General features: G+C 36.7%; 1 protein-coding gene and 1 long non-coding RNA gene across 2 annotated transcripts; one reads left to right on the top strand and one right to left on the bottom strand.

Annotated features, from left to right (window-relative positions):
• Positions 1–208: 208 nt before the first annotated feature.
• Positions 209–18,878, bottom strand: DAZL (deleted in azoospermia like). The gene is made up of 11 exons (XM_024244707.3): positions 18,549–18,878; positions 11,695–11,841; positions 11,331–11,422; positions 10,733–10,784; positions 10,229–10,292; positions 9,991–10,130; positions 8,548–8,619; positions 7,756–7,806; positions 6,885–6,998; positions 5,474–5,572; positions 209–2,141 (listed from the first exon to the last, which is right to left on the bottom strand). The coding sequence occupies exons 1-11, from the start codon at positions 18,549–18,551 to the stop codon at positions 2,088–2,090; spliced, it is 888 nt and encodes a 295-aa protein (XP_024100475.1). The 5' UTR covers positions 18,552–18,878; the 3' UTR covers positions 209–2,087.
• On the top strand, positions 3,455–10,592 carry LOC129058631 (uncharacterized). Its single transcript, XR_008523888.1, has 3 exons — positions 3,455–3,600; positions 8,741–8,847; positions 10,253–10,592. It is a non-coding gene; the product is annotated as an uncharacterized LOC129058631 (long non-coding RNA).
• Positions 18,879–27,136: the final 8,258 nt, after the last annotated feature.

Here is a 27,136-nt window from a genome sequence, read left to right as displayed (position 1 = left end):
AGATGTGTTCATCAGCATTCCTACTTGGCACTGCTGTTCATGCATCTCTTAAATTTCTCTTTGTACCTGAATTTGCTTTTATGACCTAACTTTGCCAGATCAGTAAATTGAACTTTATACTTTTGCATTTTAAAAATCTAAACCTTGTTACACAGTTCCCACCCAACTCCCCACCATTTTAGATTATTACATCAGAATGCTAAAAACATTTTTGAAGAAAAAAAGTTTATTTTTATTCATGTATGCAAAGACAGTATCAGCAATAGGCAGAAGCATATTTCTAAGTTTAGAATTAATTTTCCATTTTGAAAGGTTCAGGACTTCATCTCTTTTACCCTTACTCTTTTAAATACTTCACTCCAACAAAGACAAAAATTTATTCCCTTACTTTTCCTTAAGGTCATATTGAAATAATTAGAAGTAGCTCTTTAGAATATAGATATCATTTATAGTAAGCTGGAGATTTAATCACAGAATGATACGTGTCAGAATGTTACAGCACCAAAAAAACTACAGATCATTTTCAAATGGACAAATTCATGGTGCTTTCAATTTCTGAGGCGTAATAAAGCCCTCTTGGGAATTCTAAAGTTAAAAGACTCTCTCCTTCAGATTCAGAATGAACATTTTGAGGAATTATAGACCCTAGGGGGCACTAGTAATATGGCTCATAGTAACTACATTAAGTTAGAGTCTCTACGTTTTAGGGAAGAAGTCATTGAAAGAAGGGCCAGAAAGCCGCTTTGAACTCATGTCCATGGCAGATCAAATGATACTGATACAACTTTTTCCCTTAGAAAGGTATTATATCCCATTGCTACCGTTCCAGGGTTTGGCCCTTGAACTGCTCTCCTCATACAGCTACTTTCATTCTTTATATCACCAGTTCTAGGAGCAAACCTCCTCAAAGACTAGTGACAAAGGCTGGAAAAGAAAGACTGTGGGTATAGCAAAAGGGCTCTGGTGCTCTAGTTGTTTGTCACAATGTAAAATGAAGACACCAGCTAATCTAGAAACAATGCTAACTTTTAACTCTAGCACATTCTTGAGATATACTTATTAAACAACTTTTGTGGTTTAGAAATACCAAAACTAACTACACTTTGACTCTTCTGGACATATTTTACTTTACAAAAGGAAATATAACAGACTAAATCTATTCATAGCAAGTAACTAATATTTCAATGTTTTTATAAAAACAATTCCCTTCAGATACTCTGATTAACCTCTAAGTGACATAAAAAAGTTGCAGCTTTCTTTAATACCAATATTTTGCACAATTTGACATACAGCCAAGTTTAGCATTTCAAAGAAAAAAGTTTTTACAAAAAAGAAGAATGGTGACTCATTGAGAAGCTTATGTACCTAGTAAAGTTTAGTTTGTCTTGGATTCTTTAAAAAATTAGGCCCAGAATTTTAGTTATCCTAATTACTATCCTAATCAAATAGGATATATATGTGTGGATTCTAGATAAAAGATAAAATATTTTGAATAAACATATGACCCACTGATTGGACTGTTTGCTTTGAATCTGTTTTGCTGGGTTTAGATAAGAAGACTTCAATAAAGCTAACTATATATATTGAGTTCCACTGATTAAAAATGCAGTTTTAAAAATTTTGCTTTTGTGGTAAATTTCTAGACAAATCATAAATGCAAAGCTCAATATTGTAAATACTGTACTGTTCACAGGTACTTGTTGGAGAAGTGAAATGCTTGTATTCAGACCAACAAAATTCTGACCTTTCAAAATAGGTTTTTAAAAACATTGTTTTTGAAAATCAGTATTTGCTTTTAAACACTTAAAATGCCAATTTTTAAAAAATCCTTGCAGATAAATCTTAAAGTTTCTTTCAGTCTCAATTTTTTTTTACTTTCAACTATATTTCAACACAGAACCAGCTTCTAAATAAACATCTAATGAACAACAGTTTCAGTTTAAGATAAAACTAGAGTCTAATAATACAACTTATACACAAAGTTTTGAGTGTGATTTACCAAAATTCAGAATTTCTATAATAGTGGAAAACTTTTAGCGTAATATTCAAAACCAGCAACTTCCCATGTAACTAGATAGCCAGGAGGATCAAACAGATTTAAGCATTGCCCGACTTCTTCTAAAGTGATGCACTCTTTTATCCTGGAAAAGATAGAAAGAGTCCTTTTACTTTACTGAAAATTTCTGATTACTACTATAGATCTGAAAGTTGTCAAAAAGTTAAACCATTTGTTTTGGGTTTAAACATTATAAATAATGAGAAAAAAGATTATTCTTTTTGAGAAGCATTATTGAACACTGGGATAACATATATACCAGGATGGCTAGTTTTATTAAACAGTTTAGTTAAAAAAGAAATCAATTAAAAAAAAAAAGAAATCCCAGTAAACTCAGAAATAACAGGACTTAGACTCAATATCATTTTATGTACTTCTTAATTAATAATTTTGCAGTAATGTCCCAAAGACAGCTGGTAGAAAACGTAATTCTAAAAAATACTGTTTTCACTAACTGAACTGCATCTAATAGGAACCACGGCTTGTGAACAGCTCTCCAATCTGAAATTTCATGTTTTTAGGTTAAAAGATGTAAGTTTTGGCATTTAAAGACATATCATTAACCTGTGAAGATGTATTATTCTTTAGAAAGAAAGAGAAAAATTTAAAATACATGCAAAACTTTCTTTTCACTCTATGTTGCCTACAGATATGCAGAGAGAAAAAAGTGAGAGGCCTTAATAGGAGAAATGGGACTAAGCAAATGAGTAATAACATAATAGTATTTTATTTTCTACAAAGTTAACTGTGCCCTTTCTCTAGGACCTCAGTTTCACCGTCATATAAATAAAAATGGCTTCTGGAAGTTACCTAATCTGTCAAAAGAGTGATATCCTATTTAGGTTAAAATCTAGAAAACTGGTCACCAACACATATCTTCACAGGTCATGCAGGAAACAAGATTATGGAAGGGACTAGAGAATCAAGACAATGAAGCGTGGAATTAGCTATGGAAATAGTAAATACATTCAAAAACACCTCATGCATTCAAATTCAATACAACAACATGCAGTCAATCAAAATAGGTCTAGATGTCAGACAACTGCAGGATGCCAATTTCTGATTCCTCTCCCAAACAAGCAGAAAACTCTGGGAGTTTAAAGGGAGTCTTTTGTCTAATACCAGGTGAGAACTCAAGTTTCAAAACTATTTTCTGCGCTGGGCATGGTGGCTCACGCCTGTAATCCCAGTACTCTGGGAGGCTGAGGCAGGAGGATCACTTGAGCCCAGGAGTTCAAGATCAGCCAGGGGCAATATAGTAAGATTGTCTCAAAAAAAAAAAAAAAAAAAATCTTTTTAACTAGCCAAGTGTAGTGGTGCATGTCTGTAGTCCTAACTACTTGGGAGGCTGAGGCAGAAGGATCCCTTGTGTCAGGAGTTTGAGGTTGTAGTAAGCTGTGATTGTGACACGGCACTCCAGCCTAGGTGACTAAATGAGGTCACCTCAAAAAAAAAAAAAAAAACCACAGAAGACTATCTTCTGCTTTGAAAATCATTTAAGTACTACTGTAGACACCTATGTCATCTTCAGAACTTTGGGCAAGGTAAGCTGATGTACAATTCCAGTTCCTTCTTTTCTAAATCATACTATCTATGCAGAATGAAGCAACAAGAGAACAAATGTCAACTTTAAGTATGTTTACTCCCTGTTGCGAAGATGTTAAGAACTTAATTCTGCTATATGGCTCTACTCTTCTACATTATACAGGAGATCTGTAATAATAATCCCTTAAAAAGGCTTAAGCTTCATCCTATATCCATTCACAGATAAAAAAAAGCTAGTCTACTTTCTGTTTTAAGACACAATGTGATGGTTAAACATTTCCTTTTGAATGTAAAGTGTGTAGCCAGTTTTGACAAATTCTGGCAGTTCCACTGAAGGTTAAATATGACTTAGCAATTCCATTCCCAAGTATACACACAAGAGAAATAAGAACATATGCCCACGTAATAACTTGTACATGAATGTTCACAGCATTATTTCTAATAGTTAAAAAGAGGAAATAATCCCAATGTCTTTAACAGATGAGAATGAGTAATAGCCACAAATAAAAAGAAATGAAGTTCTGATACGTGCTAGAATATTGATGAACCTTGAAAACATTATGCTGAGTGAAAAAAACCGGTCACAAAAGGCCACATTATGTATGATTCCATATACATGAAATGTCCAGGACAGGAAAATCCTTAGAGAAAGTAAGTAAATTAGTGGTTGCCTAGGGCTGCACAGGATGGGGGAAAATAGCAGGTGACTGCTAAGGTAGAGGGGTGATTTTTGGGGTGATTTAAGTATTCTAAAATTGATTGTGGTCATGGTTACACAACTTTGAATATATGAAAAACCAGTGAAATGCAAACTTTAAATAGATAAATTGTATTACTGGTATCTCAATTATATATTTCAATAAACCTATTATTTAAAAAACACCTTCCCTTTACTAACCATAATATTTCTCTCCCATTGGACTGACCAAGTTAGTTCTTTTTCCCATTCATAGACTTAGAATTACAGGGACCCAGAAACCTTTAGTCCTGTACCTTCTCATTTTAGACCTGTAAAAACTGGAGCCTTAATAAGATTTATCTATCCAACATGGATAGATGCCAGGATCAGAAATCAGATTTTTCTGGATTCAACTACCCACATTCTCTTCCACTTCACCAACTCTGTCTGAATCAACCTCCAATTCTTTCTATTCAACATTTTACTGCTTCACTTTACCCCTTTTCTCCCTTCACACTGTTCAGGTATATCTTCTGAGTAAACCATTTCTTTTCTTCTCTATAGTCCAATATGCTTTTTTTTTTTTTTTTTTTGAGACAAGGTCTCACTCTGTTGCCCAGGCTGGAGTACAGTGGCACAATCATGGCTCAATGCAGACTCAACTTCCCAGGCTCAAGCAATCCTCCTACCTCAGCCTCCCTCTGGAGTAGCTGGGACTACAGGCATGCACCACCACAACTGGCTAAGTTTTGTTTTTTGTAGAGATGGGGTTTTGCCATGTTGCCCAGGGTGGTCTCGAACTCCTGAGCTCAAGCAATCCACCCATCTCAGCCCCCAAAAGTGCTGGGATTACAGGCGTGAGCCACTGCACCCAGCCAAGATCTGCTTTCTATATCTAAAATTTTCTTTTACTATTTGGTCAAGCCAGTCAACTAACTCTTCTCTAGTTAACCCTTTCAATTACAAATTTCTGCTGAAGGATTCTTCCCTAAAGATAACTACATTATATCAAGGTTCAGCAGCACAAAATATACTGCCAGGTAAAACCCACTCTGGTTTACTGTGTTATAGTCAAATGCCAACAGTTAATTAAATGCTCTAAGAAATCTCAAAATACATATACCACAAGGAAAACAGATACTTTAAAGCTAACAAGTGTGCTTTTTAATTATGCATAACTGTTATATTCATACCTTGAAGTGGTCATCTTGAGTAACAACAGAGTTTCTCAGTCTGTTCTCTGGATTGAACAGACAAGATACCACCGTTTGTATGCTTCGGTCCACAGATTTCTGAAACACAGAAGTTTTCAGTAATGTAAAGACGACTCTTTCACTCACTCTTAGTAAGGGTTTTTTTTTGATAGTTTAATGAACATATTACTTTATTTCTAAAGAAATGCAAAAAATGCTAAAAGAGACTGGGAGTAGTGGCTCACGCCTGTAATCCCAGCATTTTAGGAGGCCAAGGCAAGAGGATTCCCGCCTCCTCCTGAGGTCAGGAATTCAAGACCAGCCTGGCCAACATGGTGAAACCCCGTCTGTACTATAAAAACACAAAAATCAGCTGGGCATAGTGGCGGGTGCCTGTAATCCCAGCTACTCAGGAGGCTGAGGCAGGGAGAACTGCTTGAATCCAGGAGGCGGAAGTTGCAGTGAGCCAAGATCACACCACTGCACTCCAGCCTGAGCAACACAGCGAGACTCTGTCTCGGGAAAAGAAAAGAAATTCATAAAAATGTGATTCATAATTCTTACCACATATCATTCAATATGCAAGTTTTCTGACAATCAAAGATTTTAGAACCTTAGTGATAGAATACTGGTTTAAAAAGCTGAATTTGTTAAATCCCTAAGTGAACTCCAATGTTTCAAGAAAAAATACTCAGGACAAAACCTGACAATTACACTGTAAGCTATTTTAATATTTATTCGCATTTTAAAATTGAGTATCAAATCAAGGAATTTACACTCCAATGGGACTTCAGTGTTATACATATTACCAACACATCAACTACTTCCACACTCCCGCTCATTTAAGAGAACATATGTGATTCAAGAGTGATAGTATTATTATAGAAATTTGCTCTAATGATAAAAAGAAGGAACCCTGCCTAATATTTGAATAATTACTACTGACTTCACCACCGTTGGGAACTTCTGCCACATATAATGTTACAGAGAGAACGCTGTAAGTAATGTGTTTCACTGCTTAAGTAAACATCAAAATTGTAAAAGAAAAGGTAAATGTAATTCATACTAATTCCTCTTTTGAAGAGTAGAATTCTTGAGGAAACCCTCCCATAACATTCTGCCAAATCGTATTAATATAGTATTTATTGAAGTATGGTTTTTAAAAATTAGTGGAACTGGAATATAGGAAAGGACTGCTGAATCAGAAACTTTATGCATACATTGAAAATTTGGGCTATCTGAAATTTCACCAACCTTTACATTAACTGCTGAATATTAGTCAATTATTTAAGATCTATAATTTATGGCTCCTATCTTTAAATTTGGGCAAAAATGCTTGCTTCTCAAAAAACCATTATTAAAACTAGAAAAAATAAATATGAAATATATATAAACAAAATTAGATATTTGCCTTTTGTGGGCCATTTCCAGAGGGTGGAGTAGCTTCATGAACTGAACATTCATTTAGCACAACTTCAGCTCCTGGATCAACTTCATTACAGTGGTAGTTAACAGCTGAATAAGCCTATATTTAAAATAATGAAAGTGTCATTAAACAGATATACAGATACGTTTAAAAGCCACTTATTCTTCAAAAAGCTGAGCTGGTATCGAAAGTTTCAATGTAGGTTGTGTTAAATTCAATTATATTATTTCAAAAACTTTGTTTTAAATGAACAGTTGAAATACAGTAAGGCAGCCTTCTGTTTTAAAATGTCTTTAAGGCATCAACATAATCAGAAGTAGGACTCTAAGAAACTAATGTAGTAAGGGAGTGTTTGAAAATTTTAACACTTACTATATCCTTCAAATTTTCAATCCTGATGAAAGACAGCAGCTTGGGTGTTTTAGACGTAATACTCTTGTTTTATTCCTATTCTTATTTAATGGTAATTAACAGCAAAACATTTCTGTTCCTCTTCAACAATTTTTTTATGGCTGGTAAAGCCAGAGGCAGATTCTAGGCAGATACATGCTAATTCTAAAGCCACATTAATACTACCTTTCCTGAATTATATAGTCTATCAACAAGTAACTGAACACTTATCATTATGTGGACCAGCCATTGCTTAAGCACACAAAAACCTGAGAGAAGAAGGCACTGTTGCTCCCATGAGTTTCTAACTGGGTTAAAAAGAAAGTAACAGAATGTAACACATTAACATAAAAAACTATTTAAAAATATAGGCATATATGACATGGAAAACAATCAAGAAATATAGTTAAACAAAAAAAAAAACTTCAAAGTAACAGGAATTGTATGCTTGGCTAATTCACTTTACCGGAGGTACAACATAGCTCCTTTGCTCCCCAACAGGCCACTGTGGTGGCATCTTAAAAAAAAAAAAAAAGGAAACCAAAATTATTCAAATATTCCTATACATTTTCAAAAACACATGAGATACAAAATATTGAAGTACTTATCATGCTGGCTCCTTTGTTGTTATAATAAAAGAAACAGAATGGAAAAAAAAGTACCTTATGTTTCTAATCCCTGATGTTCTTGTTGTTACTTCCATATATAAAATCTCACCTTTTTCCCAATTTTCTGGAGTTGGCATTGTGGAAATCTCAGAGATATTAGTTCCTTGAATTTATTACCACAGATATGATTATGGGTCACAGATACAGTTATATCTATGTAAAGAGACTCAGAGAACTTCTATTGTGAAGCAGTCAGCTAAAATAAAAATACAATTTGAATTCTGTGCTCTAAGAATTGGATAATAATTTTATTTCAGTCTATCTCCCTAAAAAATTGATGAAAGTCAGTCTGGCTGTTTCAGCTATTTGACAGCAAAGATGAAAAAATACATGCTGAAATACAGAAGGGGACACCGAATCTCATAAAACTGTTGTAGAGAAAAGTTATTGCTAACTATATTCCTGTCAAAATATTATTATTCCATTACTTCTAAATAATAAAGAGGTCTTAATTCTAGACTAATTTTTTTCTTAAATTTTAGGTACATTTCACTAGTTTAAAATGACAAACCATTCAGACAATTTGTATAAACAAGTTAAAGGCCTCAATAAAATCTGAAAGTAAATCATTTTACTCCCTCTTAAATTACCTGGTAATTATATACAGGCAACTGATATCCAGTGATGACCTGAACTGGTGAATTTGGGTAAGTAGGATATGCCTGAAAATCAAGTTTACAGAAAGAATGAATTAATAAAATAAAACATTTTTTAAAATTAGAAAAAAATATTATTCCCAATGTAACAAAAATATGAAAACTTTAAAAATATTTTTCTATATAGAACAATGCAGAATTCTAAATGAATGACTGACTTTATGAAGAAAGAAATATTCTCTGTCAAGTGTTACCCTTTGGGTGGGGAGGAGGAACAGACAAACGACAAAAGAAGTGAGTATTTCACCAGGCAAAGTTTATCTTATTTATACTGTGTACTTATTCCCACGTAGAAGTTATTTTTTACACTGGTGATGAGGCTCTATTCAGACAGACTTCAATGTAAGTTAAATTAATATATTTGCTTTTTCTTTGTCGAAATACTTCTAAACAGTTTTGTGTTTGACAATATTATAGGGTAATATGTAGTCCTCCTACAGATGCTATGGCTTTTTCTGTGCTTCATTTCGAAAAACTAAGGGCTGTATATAATCCAAAACTGGAAAAGAGACAGTATAATCTCTTACATTTTTCAATAAATAGTTACTGATTGAAAACATATAGGTGGCAGCATACACGAATACACCCAGATACAGTAATGGCCCACAGTAAATGTTAGAAACAAGTAAGGCTTTTTTTTTCTAGCCATTGTTCAGAGAAGGAGAAAGAAGACGACGTATACCCTACACATTTCAAGTACATGGAAAATGTCAATGAATGAAAGACACTGAAGAACTATTTCACTCCTATTTTGCTACTTTATTTTCCAGCAAAGAAAATGTCTTTTAAACTAAAACATAAGTAAAATGAACTAAGAAGAAAATGTTATTTACCACCAATAAGTGATAGTATGTCAAATTCTTCTTTAAATATCAAAGTAACCAGGATCAGAGAAATTATATGCCAGAAACTCACAGGATTTATATAGTAAAACACATCAGAAATCTACCCATTCCAGAACCACAACATATCCAGAAGTCAGCAATTTGTATGAGGAGGCATCTGGAAATCATTGCAAATAAAGAATAACTAGATGATTTGCTAATCTTAGAGAAGAATATACTAGACAGACACATAACAATAGCTGCTTTCAAATGCGTTAGGAACTAGTTATACGGGGGGGAAAAGGAAGAGATTTCTTCATGTGTCTACAGAGGTCATTTCTAAGATAAAGACAAAGTATACAGAAGATCTTTAGCTCATATAAAGAACAACACTAAGAATAAGAAATTTCTAATGAAAGTAATAAATTTCCCATCACTCAAAGTATTCAAAAACAGGGATGCCATTACCACTTACTATGGAAACTGGATATAATTCCACAGAGGGTACGATGACTACAATAAACAAGAGAATAGGAACGTAAGCAATTCTTACCTGAACATACTGAGTTACAGGATTCATCGTGGTTGGGGGCTGCATGTAAGTTTCAGTGCTTGGATTAGTCCAGACATTCTGAAACTGTGGTGGAGGAGGATGATTAAAAACCAAAGGACGTGGCTGCACATGATAAGCACCTTTTTAAAAAGCAGAAAGAAAAAGCCTATTTTTAGTTCTTTGAAAAGCTACACAATTTCTTTTTTGTTTGAAAAGAACAATTTCTTTTTGTACTCACATAAATTTTGTTTCCTGATTGCAGGGCCCAGCTTCAGCTTTTTACCATGGAAATTTATCTGTGACTGAAAATAAAACAGTAACAAAACTAGAATCAATTTTCAAGTCTTTACTTCCAAGACTTGGGTGAACAACTAAAGTCTTCTAAAGTTCCTATTATCATAGAAGATCAGTGATAACTACACACCGAACTAAAATTTGTCATCATGAAGCTACCTTACCCTTACTTCTCTAATCAGTGTCAAGAGGCATCAAGTGAAAGTTGATCAAAAACTTTTCATCACCCTGCCCTGTCTCCAACCCTTCCTGTCTGTAGTTCATGAACCCATGTGCCCAGTCAAAAATAAACAGGATCTAACAAGTTATGTGAGATTCCTCTAAGTTTGGATTTTTTTGACCAGAAAGTGTATCATCTTCCAAATTTTACACAAGACTGAGTATATATCACTCGACACTAAACATTGTATCAATGAAACAAATGAGATTTTTCTATTAGATTACTTACTTCTACTATCTTCTGCACATCCACGTCATTAAAAAATGAAACAAATCCATAGCTATAAAGGCAGATAAATGAAGCATAAAATCACCATCATACAGTACATGGTTCAGAACTTCTACTATATACGAAAGTGATCATGACTAAAAAATGAATAATATACTATGCTAAATATTTGTTAAGATGTACATGATAGATCCTCTACAAATACTGCTTTTTCTTCATCTCAACTATGTCAAAATGTGCTGACTAGGGTAGTATGAAAACTTTATTGATTTACAAAGAATTCATATCCATGAACCTGAATTGAACTTACTATCTAAGACAAGGTGGTTAAAATTTAAGATACTGTGCAATGTATGAAGAAAACAATTCTTTGGGAAAACTGATTAATTCATTTGTATGAAATAAAGATTGAAGATATTCAAAAACAAACATTAGAAAAATGATTAAATAAAAGAACTGGCAATAAACTTTTATCCTCTACATGAAATAAATTAACACCAGCAACAAATTTATATAAGTGTCAGAATACCAATTTTGAAGTCTTCTCTGATACTCTATACGTGGCTAGAGTTCAGATATTTTTGATAAAATTACTCACCCTTTGGACACACCAGTTCGATCAGTGATTATCTTCACTTCTTTCACTGAACCATATCTAGCAAAGAAGCTTCTAATCTCAGTTTCATCCATCTATGGAAAAGAATTGAACTTCAAGAGTGAAAATTCAGCATTCAAAAATTTTAATTTTACTAAAAGAAGGTTTGATGATGTGAAAATTTCTCCCCATTTATCCCCAAATGACCAGTAGCTCTTTGTCAAAGATATTTTTAGTACCTATGGGTCAAATGTAAAACCAATTCTAAACCTCCATGAAGTACCAAAAAACCTTAAGTTTGTAACAGGGCCCAAATCCCATTATTCATAATGCATTTCAAGGTAAAAATGAGGTATGAATACAATACCCTAACATCAATTCCTCCAACAAAAACAGTGTTTGGCATGATTTTGCCTTCTGGTAAAATATAGCCTTGGCTGGTTGCAGCTGATGAGGACTGGGTGCTGGCCTCTCTGGAGATGGTTGAGTTTGGAGTTTCAGGATTTGCAGTAGACTGTAATTTGGAAAGTAGACATCATAATTAGATACACAGGAAAAACCTATACATAACGTGAAATATAATTTTTGTATTTTAAGTATAAAATATTTTATATAAATTACTTTCATTCTAAGTTAGTTCAGGCTCAGGATTTAAACTTATCAGAGTAGATCAGCATGGAATTTTAACAAAAGGATATAGATTTTTGTTTTTTTTTTGAGACGGAGTCTCACCCTTGTCACCCAGGCTGGAGTGCAATGGCGTCATCTCGGCTCACTGCAACCTCTGTCTTCCCAGGTTCAAGCGATTCTCCTGCCTCAGCCTCCCGAGTAGCTGGGATTACATGTGCCCGACATCACGCCCGGCTAAATTTTGTATTTTTAGTAGAGATGGGGTTTCTCCATGTTGGCCAGGCTGGTCTCGAACTCCCGACCTCAGGTGATCCGCCTGCCTTGGCCTCCCAAAGTGCTGGGATTACAGGCGTCAGCCACCGCGTGCAGCCAGGATACAGTACTTTCTTAAACCCAGTATTGCTCATTACCAAGTCTTGCACAATGCTGTGGAAGAATACTTACTTAGCATTTGTGAAAATACTATGTGAATTAGTTAAAAAAAAAAAAACAAAACCCAAAATTAAAAAGTTCAGATTTGTAAAAATCAAAATTAAAATCATCCTGTTCTATATTCATAAACAACTTTTCATTTTACTGAGTACACTAATAAAAAGGATAACAAATCTTAAAAAAAAAACTCCAAAAAGCCACATCAAAAATAAGCCTCAAAGTTTTAAACCAATTTGTCCTGCTTCGCCTTTTTCACCAAAATTAACATGAATTTTTACAATTTTAACACTCTCTGTGTTAGTATGCCTGCTTTACTTTGGAAATGGATCATGGAAACATTATTTGCTCACATGTCACAGCTCCTTCTAAAAAAAGGATTATAATCCTCTTCCCTAATGCTAGGGTGTTCAAATCATCTTTTGAAATAACATTTTTCTTCCTGAGTAACACCAAATCAGTCCCACTGATAATTCTAATTTTCACAGTAGGCAGATATAAATGATACCATCTTTATTTTCAGATGAAGAAATGCATACATATAACTCATTATTTTTTCTGGATTTTGATCAGAACTGTCTTTATTCTTTCCGCCGTAGACTCTAAGGCTAATGTAAAATTTTCTGAAGCAGAATTCGTAAGTAACATATATGTCAGAGAAGCAATATAGCAGAGTGTAACAAAAATTAATTTAGTCAGGAGATCTAGGTTTATGCCCCTTACAGGTAAGTGGTTACAAGCCACTTACTTGCCAGCTGTGTACCTCTGGGCAAATTGCTTTGAGAAGGAAATGAGATAACATCTGTGAATTCATTTTGTAAAGTATAAACTGGTATGTCAATATAAGTTAGTGTCCTGTTATTTGAATTTATTTTCAGATTTTTTTTCAAGTTTCTTTTTCGGCTTTACTATTTTAGCTGACTTATTTTGAAGATATTTTTAATTAAGAACTAATTGAAACATCAGGAAACTATGAAACATCATTTAAAAATCATTGGTGAAGTGCCTGTTGACTACAAAAGGTAACTACAAAAGACTGAAAAAGAGAAAGCTACTACACATATACCTGTTTGAAAGAAAACAAGACAAAAGAAAGCAACTGTTATCTTTTTGAAAAGCACAGTAATTGTAAAGGAATTAATAAGTAGAGTTCCTGCTTTGTTAATCAGATGCTAGAAGTTACTGATTCTACACAGCTTTACTAGAGATGAAATCTAAATTGTCAAATCAACTAAAGCTGAGTTTATTGCTTTTCTCTATTCGTTTGTGCTTATACTTGCTATTTTGGGTTCGTAAATAATTCCTAATTCTTTCTTTTAATAGTGGTATTTCATGACAATGATGTGGAAGAAAAATTTAAAAACGATTTCTAAAGTTTTTCCTTTCTAAAAATGTCTTACGTTATTGTTTTTCTAAATGACATTAAGCTGCGTATCTTGAACTTTAGGAACCTGATTAGATTTTCCCTCCCTACAGACAATTTACCAATCCCTTCTCAGTTCATTCAGAAATCCCAAACAGAATAAAACAAAACAAAATAAATTATGAAATTCTTGTAGTTTCTTTTCTCCTTTTCAATTCCCCCTTGATTTGTGGATGAACTTTGGATATGTTTTTCTTTGATAAACAAGCTATATTTACAGTATTGTCTCTGCATCACAGTGTTTGGATGTATTTTAATTTAGAAGTGTAACATCTGACAGAAAACTGTGTCAGATTATAAGAGGTTATGATAATGCATTGATTCTCAACTGGAAGATTTTTGAGCCCTGGGGGGCATTTAACAACGTTTAGAGATTGGCTGTCACAACTGAGGTGTATTCCTGGCATCTGATGGGCTGAAGGCCAGGAATACTACTGCACATCCTACAATGCAAAGAAAGCCTCCTACAACAAGGAACCATTTGGTCCTAAATTTGAATAGGGTGTGGTTAAGAAACCTTGTGACAGTGCCACAAGAATTGAGGAGGAAAATTATTGTTTGGGAAGAACCTGATTTCCACTGTTCAGTAAAGTAAGTCTTTTGAGGACCTCAGTTTCCTTGCTTGAAATGAATGGTTGGAAAAGATCTCTGGTGTCTCTTCTAATTCTCATACTCTATACAAGAATAAAACGGATACTTGGAGACAACAGAAGTTTGGTAAAGAGGAAAAGAGGCATTTGATATTATAGGAAGTCTGACTTTGGCTTGGATCTTACAAACTGGCTGCCTGCTTAACTGGAATCGTAAATATAAAATTCATTGGATCACTTTAATAGTGTAATAACATCTTAAATTAAGTAGGCACCATCATGTCCTAGTTCTCAGCCAGCAGGTGGCGCTCAAAGCTAACAAAGTAAGCAATGTACTTCATTTTTACCGTGGCTTGATTAGCAGGGATTGTTAAATTCCTACTGTATTTATACATAATTATAATGTACATATAAAAATCCACAATCAATAGACAACCTTTGGTGAAACTGTGGCCAAAAATATAAATGAGTGCTTAGGATAAGCAAAAGCTTAATTTTAAAGAAAGTATCATCATAACTGTCAATAGCATCCTGAAAACAAACTGCATTAAAGAAGTAATTTTCTTAATCACACCTTCAAGTGAGTTGGTGAATTTTGAAATGAGAAATGTTGGAATAGTAAACAGGGGTGAGCTTCAAGACCATCATATACACAACTCTCATTGTTATTTATAGCAAACATATTCCTTGTTATATTTGGACAACCAAGTGACAAAGACAGCTAAAAGCTGGAAAAAATAATTATTTAAACTCCTGAGATGTCAGCTTCTTTCACAGTATTATCTAATTCAATTACTATGTGAACATGTAAGCAAATTGAGATTTATATAAACTGACCAGGAAAAAGACTATAATTTATAGTTATCAAAGTTATATTCACACCAATAGGAAGGAACGAATAAAGAGAATGCTAAAATTAAGAAAATATGACATGAAAATCAGAATCAAAACTTTAAGTAAATCCAAGAGTAGATTCTTGGGGAGTTGGGGGTCGGAAGGATGAAATTCAAGCAATAAACAATCCTGGCAAAACTAAGCAAGAAAAGGCAAGAAAGCAAAAGGATATATGAGATCTGAGAAATGGGTTATGACCACAGATCATAAAACAATGCTATGCATAAACTCTATAGGAATAAATTTGGAAATCAACATGACAAACTTGTAGAGAAATTTAAATCTTTACAAAACAATCTTGAGAAAGAACACCCAATGATACCTGGCTCAGTTTCCCTGGGAGTTTTTTCAACTTGTAAAGAAATAGATAACTTAGGTGTATGTTTGTGTCAGAGAGAGGTGCGCACATACACCAGACACCAGAAATAAAGACAGAAGACACAGAAGAAGAGATTAAGAAATTCAAACACTTTTCTTCAATTTTCAAAGAGGAAAAAAGTATTTCTCAACGCATTTTACAAAGCTAACAGCATGTAAGTAACAAAGCCTCATCAAGATGAGCCATCCCTGCCCTCAACACAAATGCAAAATTCCAGCAGTATATAAAGAATATAGTTTATATTGGAAATGCAAGAATACTTCACAGGATATTGTTACTGTAACTCACCATTGAAAAAGCATTTGATAAAATATAGCATTCATTTTTAAATTATTTAAAAATCCAAGTAAAACAGAAATAGAGCAATCTTATTTTCTATCAATCTAATTCTACCCTATCATTAAGCTTAAAGTGAAATACTAGAGTCATCTCCACTGAAATTAGGAATAAGGTAAGGGCACCTCTTTATTACTACTATGTATTTTTTTCCATTATGTATGACAAAGGTGAACATTAATATAGTTTTTATGAATCAATAAAAATAAAAATAAAAAGGAAGTTTATTTTAGCTAATGATCGATCAACTTCATTGATGATTTTAAAAAGTGCACATCAACATAGTAAAATATTTTCCAGCTATTAGGTTGACAATTCAAAAAATCCTAATACCTTTCGTTGGAAAGGGTGTGGAAAAGAGATCACTCTACACACCATCAGTGGGAAAATACTGATAACATGCTTTACCAAGAGTAGCTTGGAAAAGATGTATCATAGTTTGATAGGCGGGGATACTCATCACTATACTAATGAGGGGCGTAACTTAAAATTGTTACGAAAGGGGCAAAGCGCTTTCACTCAGCAATTCCACTTAACAGCAATTCATCTCAAGGAATTAATAATACAAGCGTGCCAAAATATTTACAAAAGGATATTCATAGCATTTTTTTTTTTTTTTTGAGACTGAGCCTCCCCCTTTGTTGCCTAGGCTGGAGTGCAGTGGCACGATCTTAGCTCACTGCAACCTGCCTCCCAGGTTCAAGTGATTCTCCTGCCTCAGCCTCCCGAGTAGCTGGGATTACAAGTGCGCACCACCACGCCTGGCTAATTTTTCTGTTTTTAGTAGAGATGGGGTTTCACCATATTAGCCAAGCTGATCTCGAACTCCTGACCTCAAGTGATCCACCCGCCTCAGCCTCCTAAAGAGATTACAGGCGTGAGCCACCGCGCCCAGCCCATGATAGTATTGTTTTAATATTGAAAAAGTATTCATCATAAGCGAATTCGGTAAAATAATGATATAATTTTTAACATATATTGAAAATTAAAACTATCTTCAGAATAATGCCCACATCAACTGAAAGATGCAAGTTGTAAATTAGTATTATGCAGCACGGTGTAACTCTTGTAAAAGTTGGCCCATCTATATGCAATACATGCATAAAAATAATCTGGAAGGCCATACATGTACCAAAATTTAACGGTTGTAAGTGTTGGGATTAAGATGGATTGCTATTTTCTTACAGTGATTGTTTTCAAATGATTGTTTTCAAATGAGTAAATATGCTACTTTTATAATCACAAAAATAATCCAATGAAACAATTCGGATTTCTTCCTTTTAACTCTAAAAATCGAAAGTATTATAATAAATAATTACTTATAACTCAAGGTGATTACTTTTTATTAGCACGGATAACTACATGTTGCACAATTACACATAATAGTTGTTTATCTATTTTTATTTTAATGTTTATACATGGTAATATAAACTGTATAAATTTCCTCCCTGAAGAGACAGAATTATCAATGCAGACACACACACACACAGCATGTAATACGCGCGTTCGTGACTCAGTGGTTGGTCTGCGTGTTCAGAGCTGCATCTTGTGGTGGCGCTGAAGCAACGCTAGGCATTTACCAAACTGACAAAAACGCACACCCAACGCTATCTACCAAATGGACATTTTGTCAAAGGTTCCTGGTTTATCGAGAGGGAAAAAACTGTACCCAGAATTTAAAAATTCTAAAATTCTTAATGGTAACTACTGAAACCAACCTCGTGCCGCAAAGATGGCGTCAGGCAAGCTTTTCTGTCTGTCGCCGACACATGAGAGAGCCGCCATCAGCAAGTCCCCAGCAGCTGACAGGCGCGATGGGACCAGAGGCACTTCCGGCCCAGCCCCACTCAGCTAGAGGGCCATGCCTTCAGGACGCCCCACACCCCACGCTGAGGCCCCCATGAACCCCGCCCACCCCACCAAGTACAGGGACCAGGAGGGAACCACTTCCTAAGGAAGCTCCGGCCCTCCAGGTCTAAGGAGGCAAGTCCCTCAGCAGGCCCGCCGCCATCTTACGGAGCCACGGGGAGAGCGCGCCAGAAATGAGGCTGGCAGGGCAGGAGCGCGTGGGAGTGGGGGAGGGGCGGGGGCGCGTGGGAGTGGGGGAGGGGCGAGGGCGCGTGGGAGTGGGGGAGGGGCGGGCGCGTGAGTGGGGGGGTTGCGTGGGAGTGGGGGAGGGGTGAGGCTGTCGGGGGTGGGGAACCCGCACCCCAAACCTCTGCCAGCAGAGAACCCGAGCCTGGAAATGGGTGCCTCAGGAAGGCCGTGGCCCTTGCACGTGGCCGGCGAGGCAGCGCGTCCTCGGTGCCCACCCCCACCTTGCCACCCTTGGCGTCCGGCGCCTGCCTCTCTGTGTAGGCCGCGCCACTGCCAGGCCGCCTCTCCCCACTCTGTGGGCCATGGCTCGTGGTGCGTCCAGGCAGGTGCCCCCCAGACAGGAAAGCCGAGGATGACTTCACTTTCCGACCCTGCAGAGCCGGGTTTCACCCACGAGTGAAGACTCCGCTGGCCTTGGCCCTCGGGCCTCTCCCTCAACTCACCATGATGGCGGCAGGCAGTAGTTCCCGACCGGCTCGAGGAGGAACAGAGGCTGTGCTTGGCGCACCACTTCTGGGGCTGCTGTGAGGTCCGCTGGAACCCGCTGCGCGGCTTCGAGTGGTCAAAGGAGCCAAAGATGAAGAGAAAACGAAAACCAAGGGCGGGTGACAAGGCTGAGGAGCCCCGAAAGGTGGACCGTCAGGCTGAGGAGCGCAGGCGGACTGAGGCGTGGTCCGCGGGGCTCAGGGAGGTGGCTCCTGCGCCGGGTATCGGGGCGCGTGGTATCGGCCTCAGCCAATGGGTGGCAGCGCCCCCGCCCCCTGCGTGGGGGGGCTGCGGGGGACTACGGCGCCCACGCGGCGGGGGCGTAGGGTACGCAGGGTACGCAGCGCGTGTGCGCCGGTCGCGTGCCTCAGTCCCAGGAAGGCGCCGGACTCACATAGACCCACAGACACACACATCACCCCCAAAACACCCTTGAAATAAGTATGCATACTGAAATATATGGTATAGTTTACAAAAATGATAATCTAATATGTCTAGGCTGCAGTTTCCAAATGGCTTCTCTAAGGCACAGGGTTAGTGCAATCACTTTTAGCTTCACACTCACCCCAAAATCTTTTTAAATGCCTACAGAAATAAATCGAAGCAAGTCTGTGGAAAACAGAAGGAGACATCAACAGGCCAGAAACTTGGACTCCTTTCTGTCAAGTTTGAGATAGAAGGGGTTGGATGGGAGGAAATGCCAGTTTGACATTCAGGATGTTTGTTCTTTCAAGAAATAGTTACTGAGTGCCTGTGATTACCAGGTACAGCAGATGCAGGCGTGAACAGAATAACAGAATATGTCTTTGCTCAGGGATCTTACATTTTAATGGGAGAATTCACCTTCCAGGCCTTACAGGAAGGCTCTAGGCCTGCTTAGAGAATTCTAGAACATTCTCAAAGTCGGAGTACGGGCGTAGAGCAGGAGCAAGCTGTGGGCCAGTTGGTGGAGCCAATCACGTAACTTTGGCAACCACTCCAGCACCTTAGTTACACACACAGGGCTAAGCAGCTATGACCTTTATCCACAAACTTCACTCTGCACTGACGGAAAGCATTAAAATGTTACTTTTTGAGCTGGCAAAATGGTGGACTTCTATAACGTGAGCAGTGTCTCATTACCAACACCTAGTAATGCGGGATAAAAAAATAACGTTTTACTTTCAATATGCAGCTAAACCCATAAGAAGGGAAATTCCAAGTACCAAAAATGAACTGAAAACCAAAGCAATGACTTATTCAACTGATTCTTCTCCTATCCAGGATATGGGGGCTGGGCTGTAGGGCAGCCAGTCATACTAGTTTGCCCAGGACTCACATGGTTTTAGCACTGAGAAATTCCTACGTCCCTAAGGAAACTAGAAGGATTGGTCATCCTAGGTGTGGGCAAAGTGTTGTTACTCTCTCTAACTTGAGGTCTGGATGTTTAGTGGTAGGAGGTAAGGGCTCAGGGTGGGAGCTGGAACTGAGTACTCTGCAAAACGCCATTGTCCCTAAAATCCTTAGGAAAAGGATGGAGTAGGGAAAATGTAAAACACCCATGGCGAGCAGATGAGGAGGCTTGTATCATCTCTGGATGAAGAAAATATGTATTTAACTCTGATTAAATTTCGAAACCCTAGACCTGCATTTCATCAAAGTTTGGAGTTTAAATCTATAACATATTATTGGAATCCCCAAGCCAAGAAATGGATCCTCCTACACCATCACTCTCTCTCCTGCCTTAAGAGATCCTAGACATGGGGCATCCAGAATGCCTGGCAGAAGCAAACATAAAACCGACTTGAATGAATGCTTCTGCAACCTAGGCTGAAAGTGATTCCCAGAAGAAAATGACCCTTTAATGATAAGCTCACAATAAAAAATTATACAACACTACTTACCTTGAATAAGAATGGCATACGAAAAAGAAAGTTAAAATGTCAAAAACGTACAGAAGCAGCTTCTTTTGCATTGTGTATACGTGTTATTTTTTTCTTTTCCTCACAGTTTTTTTCCTCAACTTATTTGGAGTAATGCTCACGCTCTCGCTCTCTCTCTCTATGTGTGTGTGTGTGTGTGTATGTATATGTGTGTGTGTATATATATAAAATATATATGTGTATATATATAAAATATATATATGTGTATATATATAAAATATATATGTGTATATATATAAAATATATATATGTGTATATATATAAAATATATATATGTGTATATATATAAAATATATATATGTGTATATATATAAAATATATATATGTGTATATATATAAAATATATATGTGTATATATATAAAATATATATATGTGTATATATATAAAATATATATATGTGTATATATATAAAATATATATATGTGTATATATATAAAATATATATATGTGTATATATATAAAATATATATATGTGTGTATATATATAAAATATATATATGTGTGTATATATATATTTTTTTGAGACAGTCTCGCTCTGTCGCCCAGGCTGGAGTGCAGTGGCACAATCTCGGCTCACTGCAAGCCCCGCTTCCTGGGTTCATGCCATTCTCCTGCCTCAGCCTCCCAAGTAGCTGGGACTACAGGCACCTGCCACCAAGCCCGGCTAATTTTGTTTTTGTATTTTTAGTAGAGATGGGGTTTCACCGTGTTAGCCAGGATGGTCTCAATCTCCTGACCTCGTGATCTGCCCATCTCGGCCACCCAAAGTGCTGGGATTACAGGCGTGAGCCAATGCAATGTATATTTTTAAGTGATTTGTTTTACTATTTTAAAATGTAAACTTAAAATATAAAGCTAATAAATAGCTTTACTCTCTTCTTGAATAATGCAAAGGCCTTTAGGATGTCTTAGCTCTACACACCCTCCCCTCTCTCAGTTTATAAGTTATTCACTATTTTAGTTCTATCGTGTTTTCATCATATAAATTAGACATCGTTTTTTAGACACACCCACATATGTAACAGCATTTTGCTTACCATTTCTTTGCATATCTCAGGTCTTCCTTCTGAATCATTTTCCTTGTGCCTGTAGCAAATTCTTTAGAATTTCCTTGAATGACAGTGTGATGTGGTAAACCCTTGAGTTTTTTTCCACCTGAAATATTTTGATTTTTCCCTGCTGTTTCATGATAATTCTACTGAATATATAATTTTAGGTTTACAAGTATTTTTTCCCCCTCAGAATATTGAGCATATTACTCTGTTATCTTCTATTTTCTGTTGCTACTGAGAAATCTGCTGTCAGTCTTTTTGATGTTTAAGACCAATTTTTCTTTGGTGTTCTGAACTTTCACAATGATGTAAGTAGATGTGGAGTTTTAAAAAATTTCTCCTGCTTAGGAGTTTTAAGACTTTCTGGATTTGTGTATTAGCTCTTAATAATTCTAAACAGTTTCACCTGTTTTCTTGTTAAAGATTAGCTGGTTAAGGGATTAAACATTATTTGTATTTTATATTTCATAAGTTATTCTTATAATTTACTTTTCTTTAGATCATGAATTTTTCAAAGGTTGGTGCTGTTTTCTTGAAATCTCTTAATAGAAAGAATTTTATCTAAGATCAAAACTGACTGTATCCATTTCAATGTGTTAAGATTAGTGGCATAATTCGTATCAGTTCAGAAATAAATCTCTATATTGCTTCCTATATGTGGGGAGAAGAAAAAAATCCTGGTGTCTTGGAACACCTCTGCCAGTTCTTCTGTGCTCCTAAAGCCTACGGCTTTGGAAAGAAGGCTATGTTTGTATAGGCACACTTGAACTTCACTTCTGCAAATCATTTTCAAGATTTTTGTTATATTTGCCCTGAGTCTCTATTATTATTTACCTGTTTTAAAAATTAACTTCTTGTCGTCCTAAACAACAATATTTGCAAGATCAGACTTACTGCTTTAGCTACATTTTTTTTAACAATGACATTAAAATAAATACAGAATGATTAGAATTTAAAACAATGTTTGTTTATGCATCACTTCATACCACATTCTCCCAGGGCAGCGAGTAACATAGTTTTGGGAAACACGGATTAGCAGAACTCTATAGAGCTTTAGATGTGCAAAGTTAGGCCCAAGGGACTAAAGAGTAGAGTTTCAAATTGTTCTGCCTAATAAATGAGAGTAATCATATTACAAGGGGAGAAACCAAGCAAGACAGGGAAATTGGAAGTCCTGGAAGCTGGAGAAAAGAAATAACCTTGCAGGTCAGCATGTTAGCTCATGCTTGTAATCCCCACACTTTGGGAGGCTGAGGCCGATGGATCGCCTAAGTTCAGGAGTTTGAGACCAGTCTGGGCAATGCGGTGAAACCCCGTCTCTACCAAAAATACAAAAAATTAGCTGGGTGTGGCAGTGTGCACCTGTGGTCCCTGCTCCTCAGGAGGCTGAGGTGGGAGGATCATTTGAGCATGGGAGGTGGAGGTTGTAGTGAGCCAAGATCACTCCACTGCATTCCAGCCTGGGTGACACAGTGAGACTCTGTCTCAAAAAAATAAAATAAAAAATAACCTTGCAAAGTGACGAAAAGTTGGAGCCTGCAGTGAAAGGTATCTGAGTACATCAGAATCATGTGGGGAACTTTAAAAAATTTATATGCCCATGCCTCACCCCAAACCAATTAAATCAGCTGAGGGCAAGGCTCATAAGTCAGTATATATATATATATTTTTTAATAAATGTTTCTCTAGTTACTCCAGTATGCAGCCATATTTGAAAATCGGTGCTATAGAGACTTGCTACTCAAGCTGCTTGATCCTCAGATCAGCAGCTTCACATCACGTGAGTGCTGTAGAATCTCAGGCCCCACCCTAAACCTACTGAATCAGAATCTGCATTTTAACAAGATCTCCAAATGGCTCATGTGCACATTGAAGGTGAAGAAACATTGCCATAGAGAGCACTTGTCATAAACAACTTGCCTTCCTGGATTTGAGAATCCTTCACCTTACAAATTAAGAGTCTACTTTCTCAGCCTTTCTTGCAGCTACAGCTTGGGCAGGTGACCTACACAACATCAATGAGATGCACCCATCCTAAATTTTGAATAGGGGACTAATGATGCCATAATGAAGGGACTGCAGGGAATAGTTTCCGGAGAAGAGTATCAACAGCAGCAGCCATGGTATCAGTTAGAGCTGCAATGACTACTACTGTCAGTTGTGCAAACCATGGTGTACTCAGTGCCAGCTGAGGTTTCTTCACTGGACAAGTTCTGCAGCATGATTTCGTGTGTCATTCCTGGAGACAACCTGGCTCTTTGGTTCATTTTGAGATTCTGTAAGCTAGTTACCCAATAAATTTTAATAAGTTCTTTTCCTGCTTAAACCAGCCAAAACTTCTGTGACTATTGCTTGCAACAAAGCTTCTGGACTACATTAGGTGATGAGTGAGGTCAGCCAAACTGCTTTTAAAAAGAAGGTTAACAGCTAAAAGATTTATGACTCTTTGCTGTGATTACGTAGCAATGTCCTGCTATTGTGTCCAACCTTTAGTAAGCTTCCAGTACACATACAAATGCCTTATGTCAGTGGTGTTTTGTGAGGAGTGTCAACGACACTCTCCATTGCAACATGGGACAGGGACAGCATGCTGATCTACAGCAAGATGACCCATAAATGAAATAATTCAGCAGGAACAGTAGCTTACAGCCAAAAGTGACCTGGAAAAGCAAAAATCATAAGCTCAGTATTCCCAGCAAGATAGAAAGAAATATGTGCTATTCCCATTGCATGTAGGCAGATGTTTAAACCAATTCCATTTAAATCTCAAGGTATGGTGCCTCGTCTTTTATTGGGCCTGCATTCATGTGGTCCAGCATAGCAACACACATCTCATGTACACTTGTGAATACTTGCAGAGACATCTATCAGCTGAGAAATGTTGCTTAAGCCCTGCTTATTCACCTTTAACCCTGGTACCTGCAATAATAGTTTATTCACTCAAAACTTAAATCTTCTAAGCAGGTTGTCTGAATTTTGGGGTTGGTCTGAAGCAAATTGACATAATCTTCACGATGGCCTCATGATACTTGCCTAAATATTTAACTGAAAAATGATTGACTTGTTAAAAGTAACAATATTGACACTAGGCACTGATACTAATACGGTACATACTATGTGTACCAGGCATTATTCTAATTATCTTACTTCTACTAGTAGTTCATCTAATCCTCCTAACAATAGTAGGTGCTATTATTATCCCAATTTTACAGAGAAGGAAGCAGAGGTGCACAGAGGTTGTATAACTTGCCTGAGATGATAGTTGGTAAGTATCAGAGCTGAATTTAAACCCAGTCAGACTTTAAAGTCTGAGTTCTCAACCGTTATGCTATATTAGCAAACTACATGGAGGAAGAAAGGGCTAATACAGTGGGACAAAGTTATGTATTAAATCTCTTGTTCCCATGAGAGTAGCTAAACAAAGAAGCAAAACCCCAAATAACACTATGGTCTGAATGTTTGCCCCCCTCACCTATTCATATGTTGAAACCCTAGTCCCTGAGGTGATGGTATTAGGAAGTGGAGACTTTGGGAGATGATTAGGTCATGAGGGCAGAGCTTTCATGAATGGGATTGATGCCCTTATAAAAGAGGACTGAGGGAGCTTAGTCACTCCTTCTACCATGTAAGAATACAGCAAGAAGTTGGCAGCCTGCACCCCAGAAAAGGGTCCTCACCAGAACCTCACCATGCTGACACCCTGATCTTGGACTTGCCAGTCTCCAGAACTGTGAGAAACAAATTTCTGTTGTTTATAAGCCACCCAGTTTAAGATATTTTTATTATAAGACCCTGAACAGATTAAGAAACGTGGTACTGGGAGAGGGGTGCTGCTATAATAAACGCCTAAAACTATGGAATCAGCTTTAGAACTGGGTAATGGGTAGAGGCTGGAAGAGTTTTGACATGTATCCTAGAAAAATCCTACATTGCTGTGAACAGACCAGGCCATAAAGGGCTGGTTTTGATGGGGGCTCGGAAGGGGAAAAGGAGAGCTGTAGAGAAAGCTTGACTCTTCTTAGAGAGTACCTAAGTAGTTGTGAACAGACTTGGTAGAAATACGGACAGTAAAAGCCATTCTGATGTGAGGGACATGTTATTGGAAACTAAAGGAAAGGCAATCCTTGTTATAAAGTAGCAACAAACTTGGATGAATCATGTTCGTGTACTAGCGTTTTGTGGAGTATTGCTTTTATTATAGCAGCCTGAACAGATAAGACACCAACCTACACTAATGAATTGCTCCAAAACAATTGGCCCTTGAGGAGCCTATCTGCTTAACAAAAGTAAAATGTCCACATTTCCTTCTGAATTTTGCTTGTTAACAAATCTTTCAATACTTTTTTCAAATGTTGGAATCAATCTTATCTCTATACTGCTGACTCCCTACTCACACAGTTGCTCACTCATACTCCTCCCAGTTGCTTTGAAACTGCTTTTTCTGCATCAAGAGGCATCACTGCTGAGCAAACGCTTGCAAATCAGAGAGGTAGAAGCTGTTGAACACTTGTGAAGGAAGCAGAGAGAAAAAGGTGGTAGAACTCACTCTTTTTCCTTTCCTCATCCCTAATCACTCTCACCACCATTTCCATAGTTTTATTCTTTCTATGTTATTTTGTGAGGAGTGTCAACGACTTTCTATGTTAGTTTTTTGTTTCCTAACCTTTTTTGACAATACGGTAATACATAATATGTGTCCCTTTCTTTAAAAAATTAAAAATATTAAGGTAGGTTTAAGTTACCTTTTGACCACCAGCTCTACGTCCCTCATCCATCCCCAGAGATTGGTAATTTGGTGTAAATCCTTTCAGATATTTTTCCAGGTGTTTTCTTTTAACACTTATATAGAGCATTTGGTATTTGAACTTATAGAAAATATTGATACATAAAATATGTGGTATTTTTATTATACTTGTAATAGAGAAATTATATTCATACAATAATAAGTTATATATATACTTATAGAAAATATATGCTTACACTATATATTTATACTTAAACGGTATATAGAGGGAATATATATTATTTTGGGTTATGTGTTCTTGAACAAAAATGCTATTAAAATGTATGTAACTTGATTTTTTTTCTCCAACAATATGACTCAGAAATATCTACATTACTAGATAGATTTTTTTTTCTTTTTTAGAAATGGAGTCTTGCTATGTTGCCCAGGCTGGCCTGGAACTCCTGGGTTCAAGTGATCCTCCCACCTCAGCCTCTGAGTAGCTGGGACTAATGGGGTGTACCATCACACCCAGTTACTCAGAAAATTCTAATGTCAGCATATAGATCTACCTAATTCCTTTTAACTTTGGCATAATTTTACATAATATGGATATGCCACAGTTATTAGCCATTCCCTGGTCAATTGACATTTAGGTCATTTGTACTTTGTCATGGTTATAAATAATACACAATGAAACTGTCTCATTGGAGACACATGAGTATTTTTTTTTCTGGGGTGAACACCAAGAAGTGTATCTGCCAGGTCATAGATATGCACATTTCAAATTTTAATAGATATCACAAAATTGCCCTTTAAAGTGTTGTACCAATGTATACCCATTTAC

Source organism: Pongo abelii, chromosome 2 (assembly GCF_028885655.2).
Source record: "Pongo abelii isolate AG06213 chromosome 2, NHGRI_mPonAbe1-v2.0_pri, whole genome shotgun sequence".
Classification (NCBI taxonomy): domain Eukaryota; kingdom Metazoa; phylum Chordata; class Mammalia; order Primates; family Hominidae; genus Pongo; species Pongo abelii.
Note: the sequence above shows the minus strand (reverse complement) of the source record. Positions and strands in the feature narration are given on the sequence as shown.